The sequence below is a fragment of the Anopheles gambiae genome, chromosome 2 (genome assembly GCF_943734735.2).
Source record: "Anopheles gambiae chromosome 2, idAnoGambNW_F1_1, whole genome shotgun sequence".
Classification (NCBI taxonomy): domain Eukaryota; kingdom Metazoa; phylum Arthropoda; class Insecta; order Diptera; family Culicidae; genus Anopheles; species Anopheles gambiae.
In genome coordinates this window covers 105,707,454-105,730,517 of record NC_064601.1, presented here as the reverse complement: position 1 = coordinate 105,730,517, position 23,064 = coordinate 105,707,454, and the positions used below count along the sequence as shown (strand labels likewise).

Sequence of the window (23,064 nt, the reverse complement as noted above, 5' to 3'; positions counted from 1 at the left end):
CCCAACCGACTGTACCAAAGGGCACACTGTGTGGAGTGAGATGTTCGTTCGGCGGCTCTCTTTGGCTACTCGAATTGTTCTCGGGCTCGCGGCCGAGCACGCGAGATCGAGCGAGATCGAGCCGCTGCTGCTGAGCGTGTGCAGGAGTGCCAAAGCTGCCCTTTGCCGGCGCTGGAGCGTGCTCTTGGGCGGCCATATAGTCCCCCACCACTCGCCATTGGGCAAACGATCATCCGAGCATGGCGCGTGGATGCTTCAACGCGATGGCCGAACGCGCGGGAGCAACACCGCTAGCTGTCTCGCTCGCGCGCGTCGCTCGTGCTTGTCCGTGAGCGGGGCGCGTGTCGAACCGAAACCCAGCAATGGAGGAGAAATAAAAGCTCCACTACACCCCATGTTGCTTTGCTTTGTTCGTTTGCGGAGCGATTTTTCCCCACAAAAAGCTCTCAATTTTATCCAACGATGATGATGATGATGATCGTGGCGATCGTGGCTACCGACCGACCGGGGTGCACCTTTTCTTCGCCACTGATTTAAAAGGGGTTGCAAAGCTTCGGCTTCGCTCTCGCCGCCACCGCCTTTGGTGGCTGGTGGCTTTTTACCACCCAACCCCTTGGTTTTTCGCTTTCGTTCGTCCACTGGCTGGCTCGTGGAGAACGAACTGCTGGACAATAAAGGAATGGAAGAGGAGTACGCGCGAACGAGCGTGAGCGCGCGCGCGCGCTCACCCTCGCACACGCACGCCACGGAGATGCTTTTTTTTACCGAGCACATACAAACGCACACGGTCAGCGTATCGAAAAGCCCGATCAGCAAAGCTCATTCATATTTACTTTCAGTCTCTTTTGGGGTGACTTTTGTGTTTTTTCCCCTTCATGATTCGTTTGCCTTTTTGCTCATCTTTTTTAATCAGATTTATTTATCTCTTTTTCTAAATATCTATTCACTTAAAGGAAAGGATTTTCCCCACATGTTTGTTTGGTTGTGACTTGGGCTGTTATATATTTTAGAGATTTATAAAAATAAGAACCACAGTGTTCAACTATTTTCAAATAGGCCTAGGTGTCAGACAAACGTTTCACGCACCCATTAAAAAAACCAACGAAACTTGTACCTCGAGCGCGTGTATGTACCATATCCAAGGGCACACTCCTTACTTCCGCTGCCACGCACACCATTTTTCGTACCGGGGTTTTTATGACTTTTCGCTACGATCGCTACGGCACGGGATAAGGCTACGGTTTGTTCTACCTACCTTTTTCAAAAATGATTCAATAACGGCAGCATCAACCCCGAAAAAAAAGAAGATGACCTGTGACGATGCGGTGGGTACGCAGCCCGAGCCTTATACCCGCCGCCAACGATGATCCCAACACCATGGGTAAGGATTTTGACAAGAAGATTTTGGCTAGAGAGGAGAAAAAAAGGAAATGATACAGCGTACCGTGATGAAATGATTGGATGCGAATTAATACTCGGTGAGTGGGAATTATGATACGCAAGCTTATGAAAAAGGGGAATTGATCGAGTGTCGGATAGCTGTTAAATTTAGCTCAATAATTGAATAGACCTATGACAACAAAAAGGTATTTAAGAGATCATTATAATTCATTTGTAACGTTTTTTTAAATTTATTTGCAAAAGAATGTAAGTTCTTACTCTTGGGAATTAACTGTCTTGTCATATTGCAAAATACCTTTAGTTTGCCTCTTTAAGTATATTTCTAGACGCGAAAATTGTTGGACAACCAACAAACATCATGGTGATTTTCTATAGAGTGAAAAGCGTGCAACACTCACAAAAAGTCTCCTATCAAGCAAAGACTCAAAAGAAATCCGTAGCAAAAGAAATTCCTCCTAAAGCCGAAACGATTTAAAGATCCTCATCGCATACGCATCGTCACAGGAAGCAAGCAAGTTTTTCAGTACCGGTGCTGCCATCTATTGAGCATCGGGTGCAACTGCAACTCCCTCAAGGAAAGATCCTCGGTCAAAGACGAAACGTGAAGAGGCCGTAAAAACATTAGTGCTTGAGGGGGTAAAAGAAAGACGCATCCATTAATTCGTACAGTTCCTGCTAATGGACGATTGAGGCGGCGAGAGCGAGCAAGCGAGCGACCAAATGATCCTGAACGCAGTCTCCCTGTTCCGCTCCGCTACCTGACTGCGCAGAGTTTTGGGCCCAAGGAAAAAAAGCAACAAATTCCTTCATCCCTGTTGTACCCCCGTGTATGTGCAATGGATCCTCGCTCGACACAGGGCCGAAGCTTTGATTTTGGCCTGCAGTGTGAGCGAGAAGAGGTGACTGTTCCCTTCCCTGTTCTACTCAGCTCAGTCATCCCCTCCACCCGAAATCTAACATCCCATTTTTCCCGAAGGATTCTTTCGTCCTTTGCTTTTTGATCTTGCCGTCTTGCGTCTCGCTCGTGCACTGTGCATTCTGCAGCAGCTCATCTCGTTCGCCCTCTCTCTCTCTATTTTTCCGTTTGCCCGAGAAACTACCTGCGCGAGAGTTTGATCTCTCGCTTCGTACGCCCGCTAGATGCAGTGTGACAGAGATAGAGACAGACAGAGCGCGCGCACGCTCGCCCAGCACCGTGCGTGAGCGAAGAGCGCAGCGAAAATCGCTCTCTCGCTCCCGAGCGGCAGCGCTGGCAATCCGCAGGAAGGGATCTAGCGAACCGTCGCCATCAGCAGGGCATCAAAACCGACCGAGCTTTCAGCCGAGCAAGTCGTGCCCATCTCCGCAAAGCTGACAAACGCGTACGCTTGCACAGTAAAGAGAGAGAGTGAGTGAGAATCGATAAACGGGCAAAGAGTGCGATCACAAGCGCGCGTGTGTGGTACGACGATACGACCAACAGAGAACAGAGCAGCTCAACAACAGCGCAGCAGCAGCAGCATCATTCGGGAAGTGGCAGCGAACGGAGCAACACGCAGCCTCCGAGCGGATTACACTTCAACGAGATTGTGTGTTTGTGTTGACAAAAACAGTGTCCTTTGGTGGCGGAAACAGTGCCTTTAGCGCAACGCAAGCGAGTGTGTGCTGTGATTGAGAAAGCAACCGTGAACGTGTGTATGATGAGAAGATGATGGTTTAAGCAAACAAAAAGCAAACAAATTCAAATTAAGAACCAAAGCAACCTGGTGTGTAAAGTGTCCGTGAATAAACACAACAAGCAAAAAGCAAAAAACACAAGTACAAAGTGCAGTGTAGCAAACGGCAGAGCAAGTGTAGCAGTGAAATTCAATTACGTTGCGCCGTCCCTTTTGCTCACCAAACAGGGCAAAACGAGAGTGAGGCGAGAGATAGTGAGGCGTTGAAACGGATTATTTGATTTCGCCAAGCAGCAACAAAACAGCGACAGCAGCAGTCATCATGGTGACTGGAATTGGAGCGACCGCGCAACAGGTTGCCGGAACGCCGGCCACCACCCAGATACCGCCGGCCGAGCCGGTCAAACGCTCCAGCGATAATCGTCGGGTAAGTTTCGCGGGCAATCAAACGCAAAAAAAAAAATAAAAAAAAAGAGATGGGGACATGACAGGAGCCACACACACACACAGGGGGCACGCACAAAAGACGAAATGATTCAGCGCGGCTGGACGGATTATCTGCCGTCTGCGGGCAGTTTCTGGTGGTGCCATTGAAATTGGAAGTAGCTCAACAGGAGCTCGGTTAATGAGGGACGACAATCACAATCAGTGTACGGTGGGGCTGAGAGCTGATAGTGTGTTTGAGTTCCTATTTCCTTTTTTTGCTCCCCAAAAGCTAATGCTTTGTGTTTTGCTGATTCTGATGCTTTTGGCACACGGGGAAAAAACGCCGCTGTCTGGTGTTTTGAGTTTATTTTCGTATTTTATACGCTTTTTCGTTGTTGGACCTTTTCCTAATCTTATCGGAGGGTCGGGTAAAAAGAGAGGAAATGTGCCGAAACTGAAGCAAAAGGGAAGCATTTAATTAATCATTGCCTTCATTTTTTTCTCTCCAATTATAGAGCAACAAACCGATCATGGAAAAAAGGCGCCGTGCCCGTATCAACAACTGTCTGAACGAGCTCAAGACGCTCATCCTGGACGCGATGAAGAAAGACGTAAGTATCTCCTGCCCCTTTTGATTAGACAGTGTTTTTTTTAATTAAAAAAGAAAGAGCTTTTCTGGTTCTTTTGTCGCCCAAATCGCTCTGACCATTATTAACGTTTCTCCCCCCTATTTTTGCTCTCCTCTACCTCACAGCCCGCCCGCCACTCGAAGCTGGAAAAGGCCGACATCCTGGAGATGACGGTGAAGCATCTGGAGAACCTGCAGCGCCAGCAGACCGCCATGTCGCAGGCGACCGATCCGAGCGTGATGAACAAGTTCAAGGCCGGCTTCAACGAGTGCGCCCAGGAGGTGGGCCGCTTCCCCGAGCTCGAGCCGCACGTCAAGCGCCGGCTCCTGCAGCACCTGAACAACTGCATCAACGGTGTGAACAAGTCCGACCTGCCGAAGCGTCACCATCACCAGCAGCAGCACCAGCAGCAACACATTCTGCCCTCGCCACCGAGCTCGCCGGAACAGCACGGCCACCCGCACCCGTACGGACTGGCCGGACATCCCGGCCCGCTCAGTGCCGTCCAGGCTGGCAATGGTGGCGTTTACATGGCCGGTTCGAACGTGCAGCTCATCCCCACCAAGCTCCCGAACGGTAGCATCGCCTTCATGCTGCCAACCGGTGCGCCCCACCAAACGCTCACCACCCAGGTGCACCCGTCCCAACCGCCCGTCCCGATGCTCGTACCCATCCCGAGCCGTACCGCCTCGACCGGATCGGCTTCTTCGGGCCATTCCGGCACCTCCTCACTGTACGATCGCGTGCCCCGCGAGCATGCTACCTCCTCGCCCTACCATGCACCGCCCAGCCCGGCCAACTCCCACTACGAGCCGATGGAGTGCCACAGTGCGGTGAACAGCAGCAGCAACAGCTCCACCGGCTACCTGCACCAGCACCAGCAGTCATCTTCGGCCTCGTCCTCCTCCTCCATGTCCTCGTCGTCCTCCTCCTCCTTCAGCAGCCCCGACAGCCCCCTGTCGCTGGTGATGAAGAAACCGTACCACGACGAGGACGAGGACCACGAGATGAAGCACGACGACGACGGCAAACCGTGGCGCCCATGGTAAATGTGTTTCGTGTGTGATCGTATGTGATCGTGTGTGTGTGTCAGGCGAAGCCTAAGTACCTAAGGAGAAGAGCGGCGAGTGGGAAGATGCTGTGCAGACTTCCGGTCCGGGTTGACATTGCGCTTCATCGCTGGCTGCACCACCACCCATCGCTACCAGCACCACCACCCCCTCCCATGCACCGCAAAGTGATCACTAGTCATACGATTTTCCACCGATGGGAAATTCATGCATCTGAGTGTGTACATGTGTGTGTGTGTGTGTGTGTATAAAAGGGGGATGATCTTTGTGCAACAGTGTTTGTGCGTGCGTGTGCGGACGATCCGGGTGGGTGGCAGTAAGGCGCGGAGCGCGAATGTGTTTGTGATGCTGTGAGTAACTTTTAAGAAAAAGAAACAACAACAAAAAAGCAGGAATCGATTAGGGCATTAGGATGTTTGGTGCACAAAACGTATGTTTGTGTGTGTGTGTAGCATCTAGCAAAAAAAAGGGTGTAAAAGCTTTATCAACTACTGTCGTTACGTGAGAGTGTTTTTTTTAGTAAACAGGGGAACACACAGGGATTATTACCTTCTCCTCGCCATAGTTTCAGGTGTGTTTTTTTTTGTCTCTCCCGACCGCAAGATTTAGTTTTAGGAATTGTTTAGTTTTGCAAAAAAAAAAAGTTAATTTAGTTTCCCCCCTTTTTTTTTTGGCGACAAAAATCACTAACGTCTTCCAGCGCGTAGTAAAAATGTGAAAACACATTGGCGCAGAGCATAGGCAAAAGGCGCAACAAAATCGCACACATACACAGAAAAGGATACATACAAACTCCCGCCATTCGTGCCAAGCAAAGTGTGGTAGCAAAGTCTTCCAAAAAACTTCCCCTGCGAGCACAATTACTATTGTGCTCAAGCAACAACCACAACAACAACTACTGTACACAATTTGTCTGGCACACTGTGTTTGTCGTGAGATTGTATTGTGTGCCTGTTTGTGTGCGTGATCGTGCGTCCTTGCCTTAGTGCTGATCGTGCTTGTTTTTTATTGTGTCGCATTTTTCGCGACCCACAACAGGGTAGATAGACGTTCTTTTAAGCGGCTAAGAGAACTTTTAACTTAAAACGTTCGTTTAAATTATTGCTCACAACCTCACGTCTTTTGTTGAGTTCAGAAGGGGACAGTGGGTGAGAAACACAAGAAAAGGAGCTTATGTAAGACACAAAGAGTGAGGAAAAACAGTAAGCAAATCTGTAAGGAAAGGAAAAAGCAGGAGTGAAAGAGCAGAGCTAAAAATTGTACATAATTTAAATAGAAGTTAATATAAACCTAGCCTGTAAGTGTCCTAGAGACGAGATATCCTATGTAAAGAACAAAAATAGTTTTTATATATTTGTATACATATATTTTGTAAGAGGAAAGCCCGTAAAGAGAAAATCCTAGCACTGGTCAGTGCGCAAATTGTGAGCATGAGAAAATATAAAACAAAATTCATACCAACAAATATGATGAAACTTAACCTTTTCGTGTGTGTTTATGTCTGCTGGGAGGGAAACAAAAAGCCTAAAAATCCGAAAACAAAACAAAAAGCTCCTCTTCCACCCCCACTCGTTCCACTTTTCTTATCGATCTCAAGGGCAGTTCGGGGTCGTCCGGAAGGTTCCGGGCCGCTTTCGATTTCCGATTCCGAGCTTGCTGTTCCGGTTTAGCTGCAAAGGCCTCGCCCCACGTGTGTCACCCGTTCACGATGGCGCAAATTAACTGTTTTTATTTTTTGCTTCTGGTCCAACCCCACACTGCATAGGGAGGTGGGATGCGTTTTTGCTGTCGCCCGTGCCCTGCAACCCCAACTTCCGCCCTCCCCTACCATTTCTGCACGAGGCCACAGAGCAATCGATGCGTGACACCCCGTCCCGGGCCACGCTGACGTCAATTCGTGAGCTGTTGGTTTATTTTTCCGGATGTTTTTTTACCTCTTCTTCCTTTGCTGTTGCCTTCTTTCTTTCTGCTTCACCCTCTCTACCATCTCCTGATCGATAGCGATTGGTCACTATGGAGCGATTGCGCGGTTTGGCTCGTGCCTAATGTCCAATTCATCGATCCAGTAAGGGTGGATGGGGGGGAGTGATGGAAGCCGATGATGATGATGATGACGATGAGGATGATCGGTCATCGCTTAGCGATACATTGATGAAACACGCGAAGGCTCTTCAAACACACACTCACACACGAATGGGGGAGAACGAAAGGCGAGGGGGGCACGGGGACAGGTGTGAAAAATTAAGGGATGGTATTTGTGTGTGTGTATGTATGTTTTTTTTGTCTGATCGTCTCAACTTTTCGAGTGCGTACGTGATTCACACGTGCGCAGGTTGATTAGCGAAGTTTGCCGCACGTACGATGCGGAGAGCGTGAGACGGCAGAAAATTGTGATGCGATGGGGTGGTTTTTACTGACCCCCCCACAATCTGCCCAGTTCATTTGGGGGTTCGTTGATGAACTCTCAGCGTCAAAGTTGTTACGGCAATTATATGAAACAATTATTAAAATCACATTCGAAACGAATTTTGCGGAAAATACGCTTGTAAAGCGCGGTTCCTTCATTCTGATTCGGAAATGGTACAGAAATATTCCAACCAGAGGTGCAGTATTTGGAGCCGCCCATAGATGGCGCTAGTTATATCCTTCCCAAAAAATATCTTTTCGGAGGAAACCTGGAAGCGTTTAACAGCATTTTTGTCTTAATGTCGTTCAACAAAATATTTTTTTAAGGTTTGTTTTAAGATATTTTCAAAAACACAAATATAAATTCACAAAATAAAAAACCTGTTTAAAAAAATATAATTAATTACTTACATGTATGTTTTCATTAGAAAAATATTCCATTTTTGTTCTTTTCCCCTTATTCTGCTTATTGATCAAACCTGTATTTTGCTTAAGGTTATTTCAACATTTAAATATTATTGGTAGATTCTAATATTTTAAAAATCCAATAAGAAAACACGTCTTACCTACAAAACACCAACAAAACGTCACGTTTTTGTCTGAGCTCAGGCTAGTACATATTCCACCCATTCGCTTGCATATTCTCCAGCCCACAAAGCCCGTTTTGGTCGAAGAGGGAAGCGCGCTGCATCCAAAATCAAATGCAGTAGCTGCTGCTGCTGTCATTTGAAATTCTAGAATATCTCGTGACTGGGGCGGAAACACGAGCAGCAAGCAAATACATATCTAACATTGCCGCTCGATCGATCAGCGACACCGACACCACCGGAACCGTCCGACAGAAACAACAATGTGCATCGTTAATGTTGCAGTGCTGTCTACCTCTCTGCCAGTGTGTCGAATATGCGCACCAAGCGCCAGAAGGTTCCTTCTTATCCTCCAACGCTTTTCAAATGGCAAAACAACCGCACGTACCCCCCCCCCTCCCCTCCTCCCGCTGGTGTCGGTCACGTGACGCCAACAGAGGTGCAAAACCCCCCGATTGATCAGGTCGTCCCGTATCCTCGCGTGCAGACACAAATCGGCTAGACACTTTGGGCAGCGAGATTTCAAAACAAAAACACCGGCGCACCCGATCGGCGATCGGCTGCATAAGGGATTAGGCAGAGCTGAGAATCGACACACGGGGCGAATATGCAACAAAGGGGGAAGATGTTTAGCATTTTGCGGGCAAATCGATGCTTTGCCTATTTCGCAACGAACCACATTTGACTTTCCGGTGCCGCTTCCTAGGTTAAGGTGCTTCGGGTTACGAAATGTTTGTTGCCAGGGAGTTCTCGTATGAGTGTGGAGTTACGAAACATTGACTATTAAATAAGTGGCCCGATTTGCCGGCGTGTCACGTGTTACTGTCAATTGTGCTGTTTATTGTTTTATATATGAATTGATTTGCTTTATGACTTTGAGAAACTAATGTAGAACCTTTAACTACGCTAAAGTGATGATAGCGCACCCATACCAGTACTGGAACTGATACTGATATTGAACTGATATTGAATCCGTCACGATCTTGCAGCTGGTACTGCAGAACTCATACCGGTGCTGGAACTGATGTTGAGTACTTAAGGGTCTAGTAATGAAACTGAACCCATTTCGGTCCTAGAACTTATACTGAGTCCTTATAGATCCTGCAACTGATTCTGAACCCTTATCGGTCCTGGAACTGATGGTGAGTTCTTATCGTTTCTGGAACTTATACTGAACACATTTCGGTCCTAAAACTTATATTGAGTCCTTATCGATCCTGAACCTGATTCTGAATCCATGTCGGTCCTGGAACTGATTCTGAATACCCATACCGGTACTAGATCTCATATTGAACTCATACTGGTCGCGAAACTGATGCTGAACTCGTTCCTGTCCCGGAACTGATGTTGAGTCCATACCGGTCCTGGAACTGGTACTGAGTTCTGAAACTGATACTGAGTACATTATGATTTTGGAACTGCTGGAACTGATACTGAACCCATACCAAGCTTGGAAATGATAAAGAACCCATACCGGACCTGAAACTGATACTAGATCCAAAACTATTTGACACTGTTCCTGGACCTATTCTGTTTGTTTTGGAACGATACGTACACCTGTTTCGAATGCGGAATTTATGTATTTTTTAAAATGATTTTGTAACAATTTTCGCTAATCGACCAATGCTCTTCCCGGCAGTAAAGCCGCATCGTTTAAATTAAGCATACAAATTAGCGTAGACGTCCATAGAAATTCTTAGAAGTACAATATAGGGATTCAGATTCAATTTGAATAGTGAATAAAACAGATGATGCACAATGTTAAAGTGTGGCTAAAACTCTCCGCCTGTATACCCGTATGGTGCCATGTATAAATATCATGCAGCAATGCTAAACATCCCAACACACTCAAAGGACAAAATATTCAGCATTTGCTGATTCACATTAAGCCTTGCATTCTAGGGACCGACATCCATTCAGCAGAATAAAATAATACCGTTAACCCGGGCCCCCAAGCGGCATCACCTAAACCTACATAAATTGTACAATTTCTATATTCATCTAAACATTAGCATGTATATTTTGATTTGGCGCCTAACAATATGCACACAAGCACAGAAACTCACGGGTGGAATCTTTTTTTGCAAAATGTAAAGAGAACTCATTCTACTTGTCCATTGCTCCGGCGCCCGGTTCGGTTCGGCTCAACAACCTTCAAGCACGGTCCGCATCCAGTGCAAATGTCGTCTAATCACCCATTCCGCCAGACCGCGCGAGAGAACGAAGCCAAAGGAAACAGTCACGTGATGCATAGAATCATTCTAATACGATGCGCGTTCGAGCCCGGCCGCGTACGATGCGCACGAGACGGCCGATGCAGCGCCAAGCCAATTCCCGCACAGGCTGATCGTGCAAGCAGCAGACGACCCACTTAATACAACAACAACAACAAAACACGGCCTACCCGGCACACGAGACTTGCCAAACGGAGCGCGGTGCTGCCCCTTGTTACTTTCGGCAGTGTTCTGCCCATCCGCAGGAACACACGCGCTCGTATCAAGCATTGTTCTGTGCGCAACACGTGACCGGCAGTCCTTCGGGTGCGGCTGTCTCGTGATGTCCGTTCGTGCCAATATTCTCCCTCAAATTCTAGCGACCAAAATCGGGCAAAGGGGTAAGGAGAGCTGGGGACTTCAATTTGAAATAATCCGACTCCCTCATGCAAATCCGAGTGAGATCCCTCATGCAAACTTTCCGCATTTTTCCATGTGAAAGTAGCAAAAAAAAACTAGAAACTCAGCACATCGAACTCGCGTTCTAAAGGAATTTGGAGACACACACACACACACAAAATAGTGAATTTCCTGAATCCTTTCCTGAAGTCCCAAGCTGCGCTCATCTGCAACCCTAATGGGCGGTATGGTGCCGATGTGGATGATCGCACCATCGATGCCTTTTCGCTGTTGGCATAAATCAATTTCGCACGGAGCATCATGAAGCACTGACCACCACCCGGCAACTGTCACGTGTTAGCATCGGCCAGGCGCGCACTACAAAGAAAAGGGCACGATCTAGTGCGCAGCGGGAAAGCGGTGGTTCCGGTAGGCACTACCGGTGATCATGAAAAAGAGGCACCCGGTGGGCAATTGGTGTCAGCCAATGTCGAGCTTTCACAACGAAAACGAGGGCGATGCAAATGTGGCATCGTTTCATTGATGCGGTTGGGCAAGATGTCCCAGCCCCGAGGGACTAAATTGCCCAATCACTAGCGGGCACTAAGTGGAGCTTAGCGAGCAAATCCTCCACTTTGCTAGGGGGTATCAATTTTTTGTAATTAAATCCTCTGGAGAGTACCACGTACGAAGGGTGCACATTAAGCCGGTGCGATCGTCGGTGTCGATTGTAGGCGATGAAGTGGAAGACGTAGTATTTATAATCAGCGGCCTAGCGCTTAGAACCATCACAACTACAATACACACACAGCCTTATCGGTCTGTGACAAAGCTGTCCTGTAAATAAGGATGTACGGATGGCTCGAAGTGCCGACACAGCCGCCCTCAAAGTAGCTCCACTCAGCACGGCTCACAGCTCACAGCTTGTTATCGTTTCTTTTTATTACTCACGCGGCAGGCGGGCAGGCAGGCTGACTGGCAGCAACACTCACATCGGGCAAATCGCCCCAAAGATGACCCGGCCCCGACCGGATCCCCGGCGGGAGATTAAGCTCACCCTTGAGCCGCGTGAGTCAAACGATTTACGCCGACGGTCCCGACCAGCGTACTGCCGATCCCGGCGTTATGGTTCGCTGTAGATAATTTCGCCATTAAACTGATCGCCTTTTTTGCGCTCCCGCGCGCGTCTGTGTGTGTATGTTAGTGTGCCGCTTTGTTTTTTTTTTCATCTCAATCTTTAAAGACGCTTAGCTTCGTGGTGTATTTTTACTGCTCACTGAAACGCCAGCGGATAAGCTGAGGAGGTTTAAATTTAACGATCACGCACCAACGTGTGCGTGTGTATGTGTGCGTGAGGTTGTGTCCGGAATCGGGTAACCGGGAGCGTGAAATGAGTTAGTGAAATATTGATGCCAGTTTGTCGGTGAAGGAGACGGGCAGCAACATTGTTAGCGTACGCCACTGACGTTTTGGGCCATTTGTCATGATTGAGCGTGAACGTGTCCGAACGGGGCACGATCGAGTCGGAGTCAGCGGTGGGAATACAGTGGTAGGGAGCGCTAACAAAGTGTATTGAGGAATTGTTAAGATGAGGTGTGGATAGAGTGAGATCTCCCTAAGGTGTTCCTCTATGGTGAAGTTACAGCATTTAAAGAAACATTCCTCCTAGGGAAACTACTACGACAGGTTGCTATGGAGTGTGAAAGAAACCTAAATAGGACATCCTTTGAGTGTAGCTATGATCTATTAGAGCTAAGGTTTACTCTAGCCAAGCCCTAGAATACAAATTCTTCTTAAAATTCTTCCCAATTCTAAAAAAATCACGATCGGATTGAGGTCTCCGTTTTAGCACAGAAGGAAGGCATTAACTGAAGCATTGGCCTTGATCGTACCAGAGCTCCTCCACATGTAGTTCAAGGGTCATGCAAATACTACAGGTCAGTCCGTCAAGAATACATCGGAAGAGCTTTGTTTTATAGTAGGAAAGAGTTCATTGAAAGTCCTCAGCAAACAAGGCACATTGTTGCAATCATAATCAGAACCATAGTTCCTACTCTATAGCCTTAAATGTTTGACATAAAACACAGCCTCACTTTGAGATCTTACGATCGTAGTTAGCCGTGCCCTAAACTCTCCTAAATAGCCTTCGATAAATAGTCTTCAAAATATGCGGTAAAGATCTTTTTTCCAATTCAACTCAAAGAGAAGATCTTCATTAGAAATCTTGAGAGCGATAAACTCAAACACCCATAGGGGCTGAACAACCAGCAGCTAAACTAATCGACCAGAACCCCAAGATCGCAAGAATCACCCCGAAAAAACCCTTTCTACCCACACAAGCAAATATTTACTTCTAAAATGCAAATATCTCAATCAAACTGAACACTTCAGCAGGGTATACATTAATGTGATCGCTTAGGACCTCATGTTCGCCCCTTACCTAGCCTTAAAAATCTTTCAGTTTTGAAATTAACTGCAAATGAGGGAATGATCTTGCTACCAAAGTGTTGTACACCTGTTGTTTTATTTGAAGAACATCGATTCTCCGTCCGAAGAGATCGCTGAGCGTCTTTGGAAAAAAAAGATATTATAATCAATAAGATTTGCTCATTAAGTTTGAAGTTCCTCAACGAAAAAATTCTCCACGCAACGCTGTAAGCTCCTTGCCTGACCTTGACATTACCTTTCATGTAAGTCATCACAAAATCGCTTTTTCTATTACACACGTGCGCACAAACACATTGTACGATGTGGTCAAGGTTAATCATAGCCAGGATCAACACCTTTTCCTCCAAGCATCATCGGCGGATCTCATCGAACGAAGGGAATTGACATACCTCCAATATATTGTAAACATTCCTACCCTGATTTGCCCTCTCCATTAAAGGCTTTCCGAACAAAAAATCTCGCCATCAGGCTGTTGTGGTTTATCGGCACCCGCAACTGTATGCCACTGCGTTTCATTCTAATGGGAGAAATGGGAAAAGCAACAACAACAAAACCACCAAGTCCAAACACACAACCACACATGTCGTTGCCGAGAGAGTGTGCACCCCCGTGTCGTTCGTCAAAATGTGTCGAAAGTATCGCCCATCGATTGCGTTTGACGTCCGACGTGCACTCGACACACCATTGGGGCGCATGGTGATGGGGAGAGAGTGTGCCGCAGTGGAGGATCGGGGTGGCAAAGGCAAGGCGCAAAAACACTAGCCGCCTTGTCTTGGCTTAACCACCACCACCACCACCAGCACCCCCCGGGAACCGAGACTCGATGTGTCGACACACGAGCCGTGCAGTAAATCTCAGTGCCCTTTCCCACCCTTCACGTTCCCCTACTGCCTCTTCGGCCTGCCCAAAAAACCGTACCCTGGGACGAGTTTTTCGAAAACCGCGGGTCCGTCCAGACCGTCGGTGGAGATTATCGCTTCACGCTTCGATCTCAGCTTTGACAGAGAGGGTGGCCACACCAACCAACCAACCCCCCGCACGGAATGAGGTGCGGCACGGCACTTGCGGGTGAATTGGTAGTTTTTTCCCTTCCTTTCCCCTTTGCCAGTGTGAGCACAAAAAAAACCCTCAACCACGTGTAGTGAAACAACAGCAGCGAAGGTGGAAGAAGCAACCCGCGGTGCCTCTTGTGCGCGCGCGACGGAACTACCGGTCGGTTGGTAACCGTGTTCGAGCGGGACGACAAAGGGCATACCTCCCCTTTCCCCCTCATCCTAAAAAACCCGCATGAGGAAGGTGGTGGTGGTGGTTTCGGTCAAAAACGTGGGAACGATTCGTCAAAGCAACAGCAACAGAAAAAAAAAAACTTGAAATAAAACGTTCGCCAGCGCTAGTGGTTGCGCGTGCGCGCGTGCTCGCTAAGGCATCATTAGGCATTTAGCAAACAGGGAGGGATGGTAAGGGGTGATGGCGTTGAAGCGGCAATGGAAGGAATGCAATGAGCGTCAGAGCGGTGTGCACCGGTGGGGTGGGGAGTCGAAGTGTCGGTGTCGGACCGTTTGCGCCGTACGCCGTCGTTACGCCGCCGAGAGGCTCATACTTTGTAGCACTTTGTGTCGCGCCACGCGGAACCGCCATTCGCCGCCCCATGTGTGTGTGTGTGTGGTTGCATGTGATTGCACTCCCGTGCCACCACTTTGCTTCCTTCTCCCCCCTCCTCTCCCCACCCCTTCTCAGGACACATGCGGCAGCATCTTCTCACGGTCGGCTCGTGGGGGCAATAGTTTTTCACTTCCCCGGCCTCGCTCCTGTTCCCGCTGGGGTGGTCGATCGTCGGTACGCTTCGATTAGTGGGGATCGTGGTGGTGGATTAGCGCTTCACGAGCGGTAGGAAAATTAGGTTTTTAGGGAAAATGGTACTGGGTTTTTCCGGCAGGAATTAACATCACCACAGTGCGAGGATGTTGAACTGGATTAACGTGAGGAGATAGGGAGGTGCATTAGCGTTGCATCACTGTACGTGCGGGTGTCAGGTCGATTGATGGACTATCGGATCGTCTTAATTAAATATTTATCTTACGGGTGGCGCCTTTTGTGCGATTACTGTTTTAGATTAAGAACAGTAAGTGTACCAGCGCAGAGTATAGCGAGAGGAAGAAAAAAGCTATGAAATATGAACATTTTTTAATTACCTCTGTTCACTTGTCGTTAGAATCTAGAGATTGTGCGTGGTTGTTTTTTGGGTTTTGACGTGTTTTGCATCGTTTATTTGAGCAATCTTCAACTTAATAGTTTTTGCTTATCTTTTTGTTAATTATTCATTATTTTTTCATTGCAGGGTTTTCCAAGTCAGTTTCGAATTAAAACATTGTTACTCGCCGCATCCAAGATGTTTTTCAATAGCAGGTAATTGGTTTTGAAATGATATTTCAGTTTGAACACATGATTTTCAACACATAACAAATAATATTCAAACTCAATCCAGCTTGAGTAGTGTTGAAAATGTTTTTTTTTTTTTTTTTTTTTTTTTCTTTGGCTCAACAACCGATGTCGGTCAAGGCCTGCCTGTACCCACTTGTGGGCTTTGGCTTTCAGTGACTAATTGATTCCCCCCCATAGCAGGATAGTCAGTCCTACATATGGCGGCGCGGTCTATTTGGGGATTGAACTCATGACGGGCATGTTGTTAAGTTGTACGAGTTGACGACTGTACTACGAGACCGGCTACGAGACCGGCTGAAAATGTATGCTGTAGAAATTAAAAATTATGATGGAGATGAAATGTCAGATCGATGTGGAACTACATTTTGCATGCGGTGAATAACAATGTTTACATTCAAAATTGGAATTGGATTGGATGAATTGGAAAACCCTATAAAATGCAATTAAATTATAAATTTGTTCACATTATACTATTCAACTATGTAATTGTTTCATTTTGCAACAAATAGTTGTAACTTATTCATTTAGAAATTAGAAGAAACAAGAATATGACACATAAACGGCAAAGATAAAGATAATGAAGGAGATACGTGTTATTAAGCAGCAGAATCAATAGTACTATTAAAGGAGATAGTGATAGTAGTGGCTGAATAATAATATTAATAGTAAAAATAAGAATTGGTAGATAATCAGGAGGATAAAAAAGAAGAAGAACAAAAGAAAAGAAAAAAGAACAAAAATATGAAGAAGAAGAAGAAGAAGAAAGACGAAAAGAAGAAGAAGAAGAAGAACAAAACAAAAGTAAAATAAACAAAGATAAAGAAAAAGAAGAAAAAGAAGAAGAAGAAGAAGAAGAAGAAGAAGAAGAAGAAGAAGAAGAAGAAGAAGAAGAAGAAGAAGAAGAAGAAGAAGATGAATAACAAATTAAAATTGTAAAAATATAAAAGAAAAATTACATAAACAGAATCCCAAAAACTTTATAAGATATCGATATTTATATAATAAATGTCCAAAAACTGAGTGACTTAGTTTATCTATTTGCTTATGTATTTGTTTTTTTTTTAATTTATTTGTTTATTTTACTAAGCGATAAAGATTTAATAAAACATCAATAGTTAATGAAATTATCAAATATTTCTTTTCAAAGCCGGATGAGATCGAAACTCAACAGGATCGTCCTGCAGTAGCAAAGACTGTGACTGTTCGATTGCGCTCGGTACATTAAGCCCAGGAATATTCCATCTGTCCGTGTATGACCGTGTGAAGGTCACTACGCAAAAGAAGAAGCCAAACCTCCATCTAATTTGCACTTGAGGAATGACTAATCCGACGCAAAAAAGGCACAAATGGGAGCTCCCACAATAGAGTATCCTCGCAGCAAAACCCCCGGAGCCCGATATCATAAACTAAATTGAATTTACCATCAGATAACACGAGCGTGCCCGCGCTTGACTCATACACAATCTGTGTGACCACGAACCACAAGCCGGAGGGATGGGAACGTTCCTCCACGCTTGCCCATTGCCATGCAGCTTCCGTCGTGCCGCGCCGAGAGTCGTCCATCAACGTGCGCCGTTTCGCTTCACCGTACAATGTTTGCTCAGCTTCAGATCACCCGGTTCCCCTCCTAGCGATGCCATTTGCACACCCCCTCTCGAACATCCCTCCCCGAAACATCCGTTAAACGATCATCTAAACGCAGTGTGTGTGCGCGTGTTTGTACCGCGCCGAGCGCACTCACTCTCGCCCGCATTGTTTCACCGCTGACAAGCGCACACGCTTATTTGTGTCGTACGTCTTCACAGGCCGCTGTACATGGAGGGGGAGGGTGTACTAATGGTGACAGACGGGTGGCGCTTTTTTGCCCCCCCCCCCCCCTCCCGCCCTTATTACCCCCTTCTCCCCCGGCCAGTGAAGCTAGACGGCGGCACGATCACGCCCGTTCATCCGCACACAAATGACCACCGGCGAAGCGGCGATGCGTTGCGCCTCGTGTGTGTCGGAACCGCGCACCGTTTGCGCGGCCAGCCCCAACCCCCGTGCTCGTCGTGCTGGGTGACGGGAAAACCCCGTCGCCGCTGCTGCCCTCACTCCTCGTTCGCACTCCCTATCTCTCTCCCTCTCTAAACAACACCAGCCCCTCCCGTGCCCATATTTCGGCCGTGCGATAGTGCGGCGGCTCCGGGCGGACAAAAGAACGCGACCCGCGGCTCGGCCCACAACAACACAAGTACATGGCAACTTTGTCGTAATTATGGCAGGTCCGGGGCAGCAGCACCGCACCCACCGTCGCCTCCGGCCGGGCTCGTGGAAACGTGCGATGGTGCGATTTTGAGATAATTTTTCATTCCGCCGACGATTCCGCGCCGCGTTCGGAAAGGGCACACGCGCGAGAGCGCGCGCGCGCGCGCCCGAACGTTCGTCGCACGGTCGTCACCGTCACTGTGGTCGTAGTGGTGGTGGTGGTGGCGTGTTTTCTTTCGCACAATCCCCCGGTCAGTGGGGGCCGTTTTGCGGGGGTTTCGCTTCTTTGTATTATTTATTTTATTTGCCCGCGCAGGTGACCGTTTGATTGAGGCTTTTTGCTACACGCGGGGCATGATTGTTGCGCCGGACCGGGGCATTGTCGACAGGCGGGATGGCGATGGTGGCGATCTAATGCAATTAGCGGCACTTGTACGAGGCGGTCAGGGGCGGTGGGGCAGGTCGGGATGGTCGGTGCTAGAAGTCGGTGCGCAGGCCGTTAGGGCCCAGTGATTGATGGCCGATACTTGCTGCGGGTAATTTTTCACGTTTCAAATGGCTCGCTGACGAATGCGTGTTGTGTGCGCGCCAGTGCGATAGTTTGGGTGGTTGGGTCCCCTCCCTCCCGATGCCCCTTCTCTTCCCACCTTACCTTACCACCCCGGAAACAACAATCGAAAAATCGGTGGAAGGTTGCGGCAGGTTCGTGCGAATATTGCTTCGTGGCATGAAATTGAATTAGGTGTTTTATTTTTTGCAACTTTTCAATGCACGTCGCGTTTCGATAGGTGAGGTAAAATAAAAGCAATTATAATTTAAAAATAACTAAGCGAAGAGTATTGCTCTGTTACTATTCAATTTTGTTTCAAATAAACCTCAATGTCGCATTTGTTTCTACGATCAGTGATTGTTAAAAATATTAGCATTTGGCTAAACAATATTTTTTACGAGGGATTAACCTCAAGGTTTCATCCTCCAAGAATGGCAGAACGATGTACGTTTTCATTCTTCACCTGCGTAGCTCCTTAGTGATGAATTAGTTTTGTTCCACCAGACCCTCTCATCACTGGAAGTTTAATGAAACAATGCAAAATTTCATTAAAATAATATAATTTTCAATCAAATTCATCTTCTTTAATCATTTTCAATACATAATTTCCTTTTTTCTTTACGTTAAAATGTGACAATTTACTAAAGAATAATAAGACAAATGTTCATAACACACTTCATTTGGTACAAAATTCATAATGTTTCACCTTTATTGTTGATATTGTTATTGAGGTCTATTGCCTGATAGAGGAATCGGATAGACAAGATCTTCTTAATTTGACAGTTGTTTGAAGAAATTGTATTGATTTTTTACAATTATTTAAAAATGCAAAATGGATTCCATTTCGATTGAATTGTAAAAATCGTTCAAGAATGTACAAAATTGTACTCTTCAGTCAGAATCACATCAAGTAATTAATCTAGCGTGGGTCTAAACCCTAGCACCTCTAACAAAGCTACAAGAAAATTAACTATATTTTCTCTAAAAACCATGAAATTCGACTTCCGTGGAAGATCTAGATGCTCGGGTTCTTCATGGTCCGCATTAATACTATACTTGGGGGACAGTATGTACAATCGAAAATTGAGCATTTGATTTTACCGGAGTTGTATTTATAAAATTCATTTCCCAGGATGAATTTTATAGGATTTCCTACGATTTATTGCATGCTTCACGATTTTATTTGGTTTATCTAACTATTTTTTCCTGAAACTGTGTGGATTTTCATACAATTTTGTAAGCATATCACGAAAGTTTGAGGTACAAATCAAGCATACTCGTAACATACTTCAAAACATTTTTGAATACATAAAAAACATAGGAAACTCTACACAAAGGAATTATTCTCAAGTTATATGAAGGCACCCAAAAATGTTCAGAAATAATCCATGTCCAAAATCAAAAAGATTATATTTGATAAGTCATCCAGATCAATTTGTAAATGTACAACCTCTAGAGTTTCAAAACTAGTACTAATTTAGATGACTGTGGAACAATTCAATGCAATTTTCTATGGATCTATGGAGCAAACTGCTTTACAAAACAATCACTGAAGTCTTATCCATAATAATACATTTTTTATTCAGTTAATTGCTGCACTAGCCTATTGCATGTTAGCCATCCCGAATAATCCATCTTCCACGTGCCGGAAACAAGTCCTACTACTCAACCTCAGCTAAACTCAATCACCTTCCGTAAATCGTGGACACGCGAACATGCTCTCTTATCCATGTTTCCACTGGACAAAACATGGTCAAAGCTTGTTACAGATGGCTGGCAGATAGTGTACAAACGGGGTAAATCACAACGATCGTGCATGTACTTCCCAGCAAAAACAAGTTCCAAAAGATCTATAAATATTCAACCATCAGTCGGCGGATACACTTACGCCGCAACATGGCAGCAACCGTGCATCGACTCATCTCACCAGTAGTTTGCAGTGGCGTGATACTGTTCGCGCTCAGCTTTGCAAAGGTTTTGAACCGTTTTAGCACAAGTAGCTTGAGCACTGCAGTAACTAATTCTTATCCTTACACACACACACAAACAGGGTGAATTCGCCGTACAGTTTGGCGAATCGTTCAAAGCGTGCCCGGACGCGATGGACAGTGAGCTGATGCTCGATCTGTCCGAGCTGCAGGTCATACCGGACGAAAATGACAGCATGGTACTGAACGGTATGGTGCGCCTGAACCGTGCGCTGGAAAGTCCCGTCGAGGTAAGGTATCTTGTGCGTTTAGTGATTGCAAACTGCCGAAGATAATGTGACACTGATAAAACCCAACTATTGTACGTGACAAGATCAACGTGTACACCAAACGGCTGGAGCAGGGCACCTGGAACGATGCGCTGCTGGGCCGCAAAGTGCTGGACCTATGCCCGCTGCTGCAGGTCAGCACGGAACCGTGGTTCGTCATCACCAGCATGATGGAGAAAAAGGGCTGCCCATTCCCGGAGGGGGTAAGTAGAAAGTCGTGAAAAACGTGGCAGAAAACGTATGTACTAAACGCTGCCACCTTCCGTACCTTCCGTCCGCCTCACTAGCACAAGGAATCGTTTGCGATGCTACCGGTCGGTGACTTTGGCATTGAGATACCGCCAGATTTCGTGGGCGACTGGAAGGCGTTCTTCGAGATCACGTCGCAGGCCAAGATGTCCTGCCTGATGACGGAGTTTAGCATCGTCGAGGTGTAGCCTTGAGAAAGATTTTCCATTGACAAAGTTCTTCAGTACTGAGACAGAATGAATGCTGGCAAAAAGACATCAGATCAGTTCTAATAAAAACCATCAAAAACCTCTTCTTGCGAGACGATGCTCGATATGTCATTCCAGAATTTCAAATGATGCGTTGCGTCAATCAAATCTCTACGTTGCGTTTGCTTCCGTCAGATCAGAAAGTCGCCCTTCCCAACCTATCAGTAGGCCCTATGAGCCTACAGGACCTCGAGGAAATTACGAGAACTGTCTCGCTTGCCGCCCCCAACGCATTTGCGTTTCAAATCAAGCCTGATACTCATTCCAGACGCACAGGATTCCGTTAGGCACATCGCAGCACTTTCTCTGGGGATCGTTCTGTGCGTGCGCCTTTGAGCCCGATGCCACTGACACTTACGTAAGCGTGGCCAAGCGATCGGGAGTCCCGATCGGGGGTGGACCTCATCCCGAAGGCAGGAATGCAGATGAGCAGAACGAACCCCCGAACGGACGGCCGACGACCGGCATTATCCCGGACGCTCACGGGCCCGACGGCAAGCGTTTTGACATTCTTTGGAATGGCGACGACCGCTCGATAAATATTAATGCAGCCAGGGTTGGCTGTACGCCCCAACAAGCGTTCGTCGATCGAGGCCAAGGTCCAGACGACCCGGCTGGTTTTTTTGTTGTTGTTGGGATACTTGGAGCCGTCCCCACCCGGCGGTGAAATTCGAATAGGAATATTGTGCTGATGGGCCATGTAATCCAAGTATTACAGCAATCTCTCTGCCTGATTATACAACTACGGGTACGAGTCCTCGTCTAGAAGTACTATCAGCGTAAGGGTTTTGAGGAACTTGCTTGCTCCAAAAATATCTTGGTTGCTTTGGGCACGGTATGCATGAATGGAGCAGTAAATGACCGTTTAACCAAAAGTTTACCTTTTACAGCGTTTGCGTACCGAGTCCGGGTCCGGTCTAACCTCCCATGACCTCCGGCTGTGACCGCTTCGCCCGACCACTCACACACTATCGCCCTCCCGTTTGGGCAGAAAGTTCTCCAGTTCGCCGATTAGCTGACGAAGACGAAAGCGGCCAATGGCCACCAATGGGGTGGCAATCTATGCGACGTGCGACCCGGCACCGAATGCCAAAGTCCGATTACACTGTTGCGTGCATGTGAGTGTGTGTGTGTGTGTACATTAGAATAACAAACCGAGCGCGCGCCGCATTTGCCAACGTAGCGCGTGTGCCGCACTTAGCCGCCCGTGCGTCTCTTCGAGGGAGGGTGGCCCACACCACACGTGAACCACCCCTTTCCTGAAGCTCTCCGGCACTCTTGTGTGTTGCCCGATTGGCAATGTGTGTGTGTATGCGTGTGGACATTGTCAGGGCCGTCGCCACTCTTGGATGGTGGCGTAAACGGAGGGAGTGAAGCGAACGAAGGCGCGCGCGCGCGCGCGAAAATTATAACAATGTAAATGAGTTTATAAATAATTTGCTTTAATTGAACCGGGAGGCCGAAGCGTGCGCGCGAGTACTCTCCCCGACGCCCGTTCGCAAACGGATTGGCTGGCTGGGCGCTAACACGAGCGGTGGCAACGGTGGCGGCATCGCGCAAAGGAACATCCGTTGTCGCACATTCCGCTTCGGTTCGCGCAATGTTGGTAAAGGATGGAGAGGAGGAGGGTGCATTGGGAGCCCTCGTGTGTGTGTATGTGTGTGTGTGTGTGTCAGTGGGAGGTCGATGGTTCGATGGGAATTACGCTGCTGCCAGCGAGCTGTATTATGTTACCCCGTCGTGTACCGTTGGATGGCGCGTTGGTCCAAGTGAGGTTTCGCGCCACGGTTTGGGACAAGGGATGATAACAAGGAAGGTTGATGGATGATACGGGGCTCGT

At 47.2% G+C, this 23,064-nt stretch overlaps 2 protein-coding genes across 2 annotated transcripts; both read left to right on the top strand.

Annotated features, from left to right (window-relative positions):
- The first annotated feature begins 2,684 nt into the window (after positions 1 to 2,684).
- LOC1277284 (protein hairy) lies at positions 2,685 to 6,661 on the top strand. The gene is made up of 3 exons (XM_316733.4): positions 2,685 to 3,483; positions 3,998 to 4,093; positions 4,237 to 6,661. Exons 1-3 carry the CDS (start codon positions 3,379 to 3,381, stop codon positions 5,158 to 5,160), a joined length of 1,125 nt encoding a protein of 374 aa, XP_316733.4. The 5' UTR covers positions 2,685 to 3,378; the 3' UTR covers positions 5,161 to 6,661.
- A 12,728-nt stretch (positions 6,662 to 19,389) lies between these two features.
- LOC5666978 (uncharacterized) lies at positions 19,390 to 21,311 on the top strand. The gene is made up of 4 exons (XM_061647905.1): positions 19,390 to 20,444; positions 20,521 to 20,688; positions 20,772 to 20,930; positions 21,015 to 21,311. Exons 1-4 carry the CDS (start codon positions 20,367 to 20,369, stop codon positions 21,162 to 21,164), a joined length of 555 nt encoding a protein of 184 aa, XP_061503889.1. The 5' UTR covers positions 19,390 to 20,366; the 3' UTR covers positions 21,165 to 21,311.
- The last annotated feature ends 1,753 nt before the right edge of the window (positions 21,312 to 23,064 follow it).

Excerpts from the sequence above, each read along its gene's own strand:
- LOC5666978 (XM_061647905.1), top strand. The coding sequence starts at position 20,367 with ATGGCAGCAACCGTGCATCGACTCATCTCACCAGTAGTTTGCAGTGGC. Across the intron at positions 20,445-20,520 it reads TCGCGCTCAGCTTTGCAAAG|GGTGAATTCGCCGTACAGTT; the intron begins GTTTTGAACCGT and ends ACACACAAACAG. Across the intron at positions 20,689-20,771 it reads CGCTGGAAAGTCCCGTCGAG|ATCAACGTGTACACCAAACG; the intron begins GTAAGGTATCTT and ends GTACGTGACAAG.
- LOC1277284 (XM_316733.4), top strand. The coding sequence starts at position 3,379 with ATGGTGACTGGAATTGGAGCGACCGCGCAACAGGTTGCCGGAACGCCG. Across the intron at positions 3,484-3,997 it reads GCTCCAGCGATAATCGTCGG|AGCAACAAACCGATCATGGA; the intron begins GTAAGTTTCGCG and ends CTCCAATTATAG. Across the intron at positions 4,094-4,236 it reads TGGACGCGATGAAGAAAGAC|CCCGCCCGCCACTCGAAGCT; the intron begins GTAAGTATCTCC and ends TCTACCTCACAG.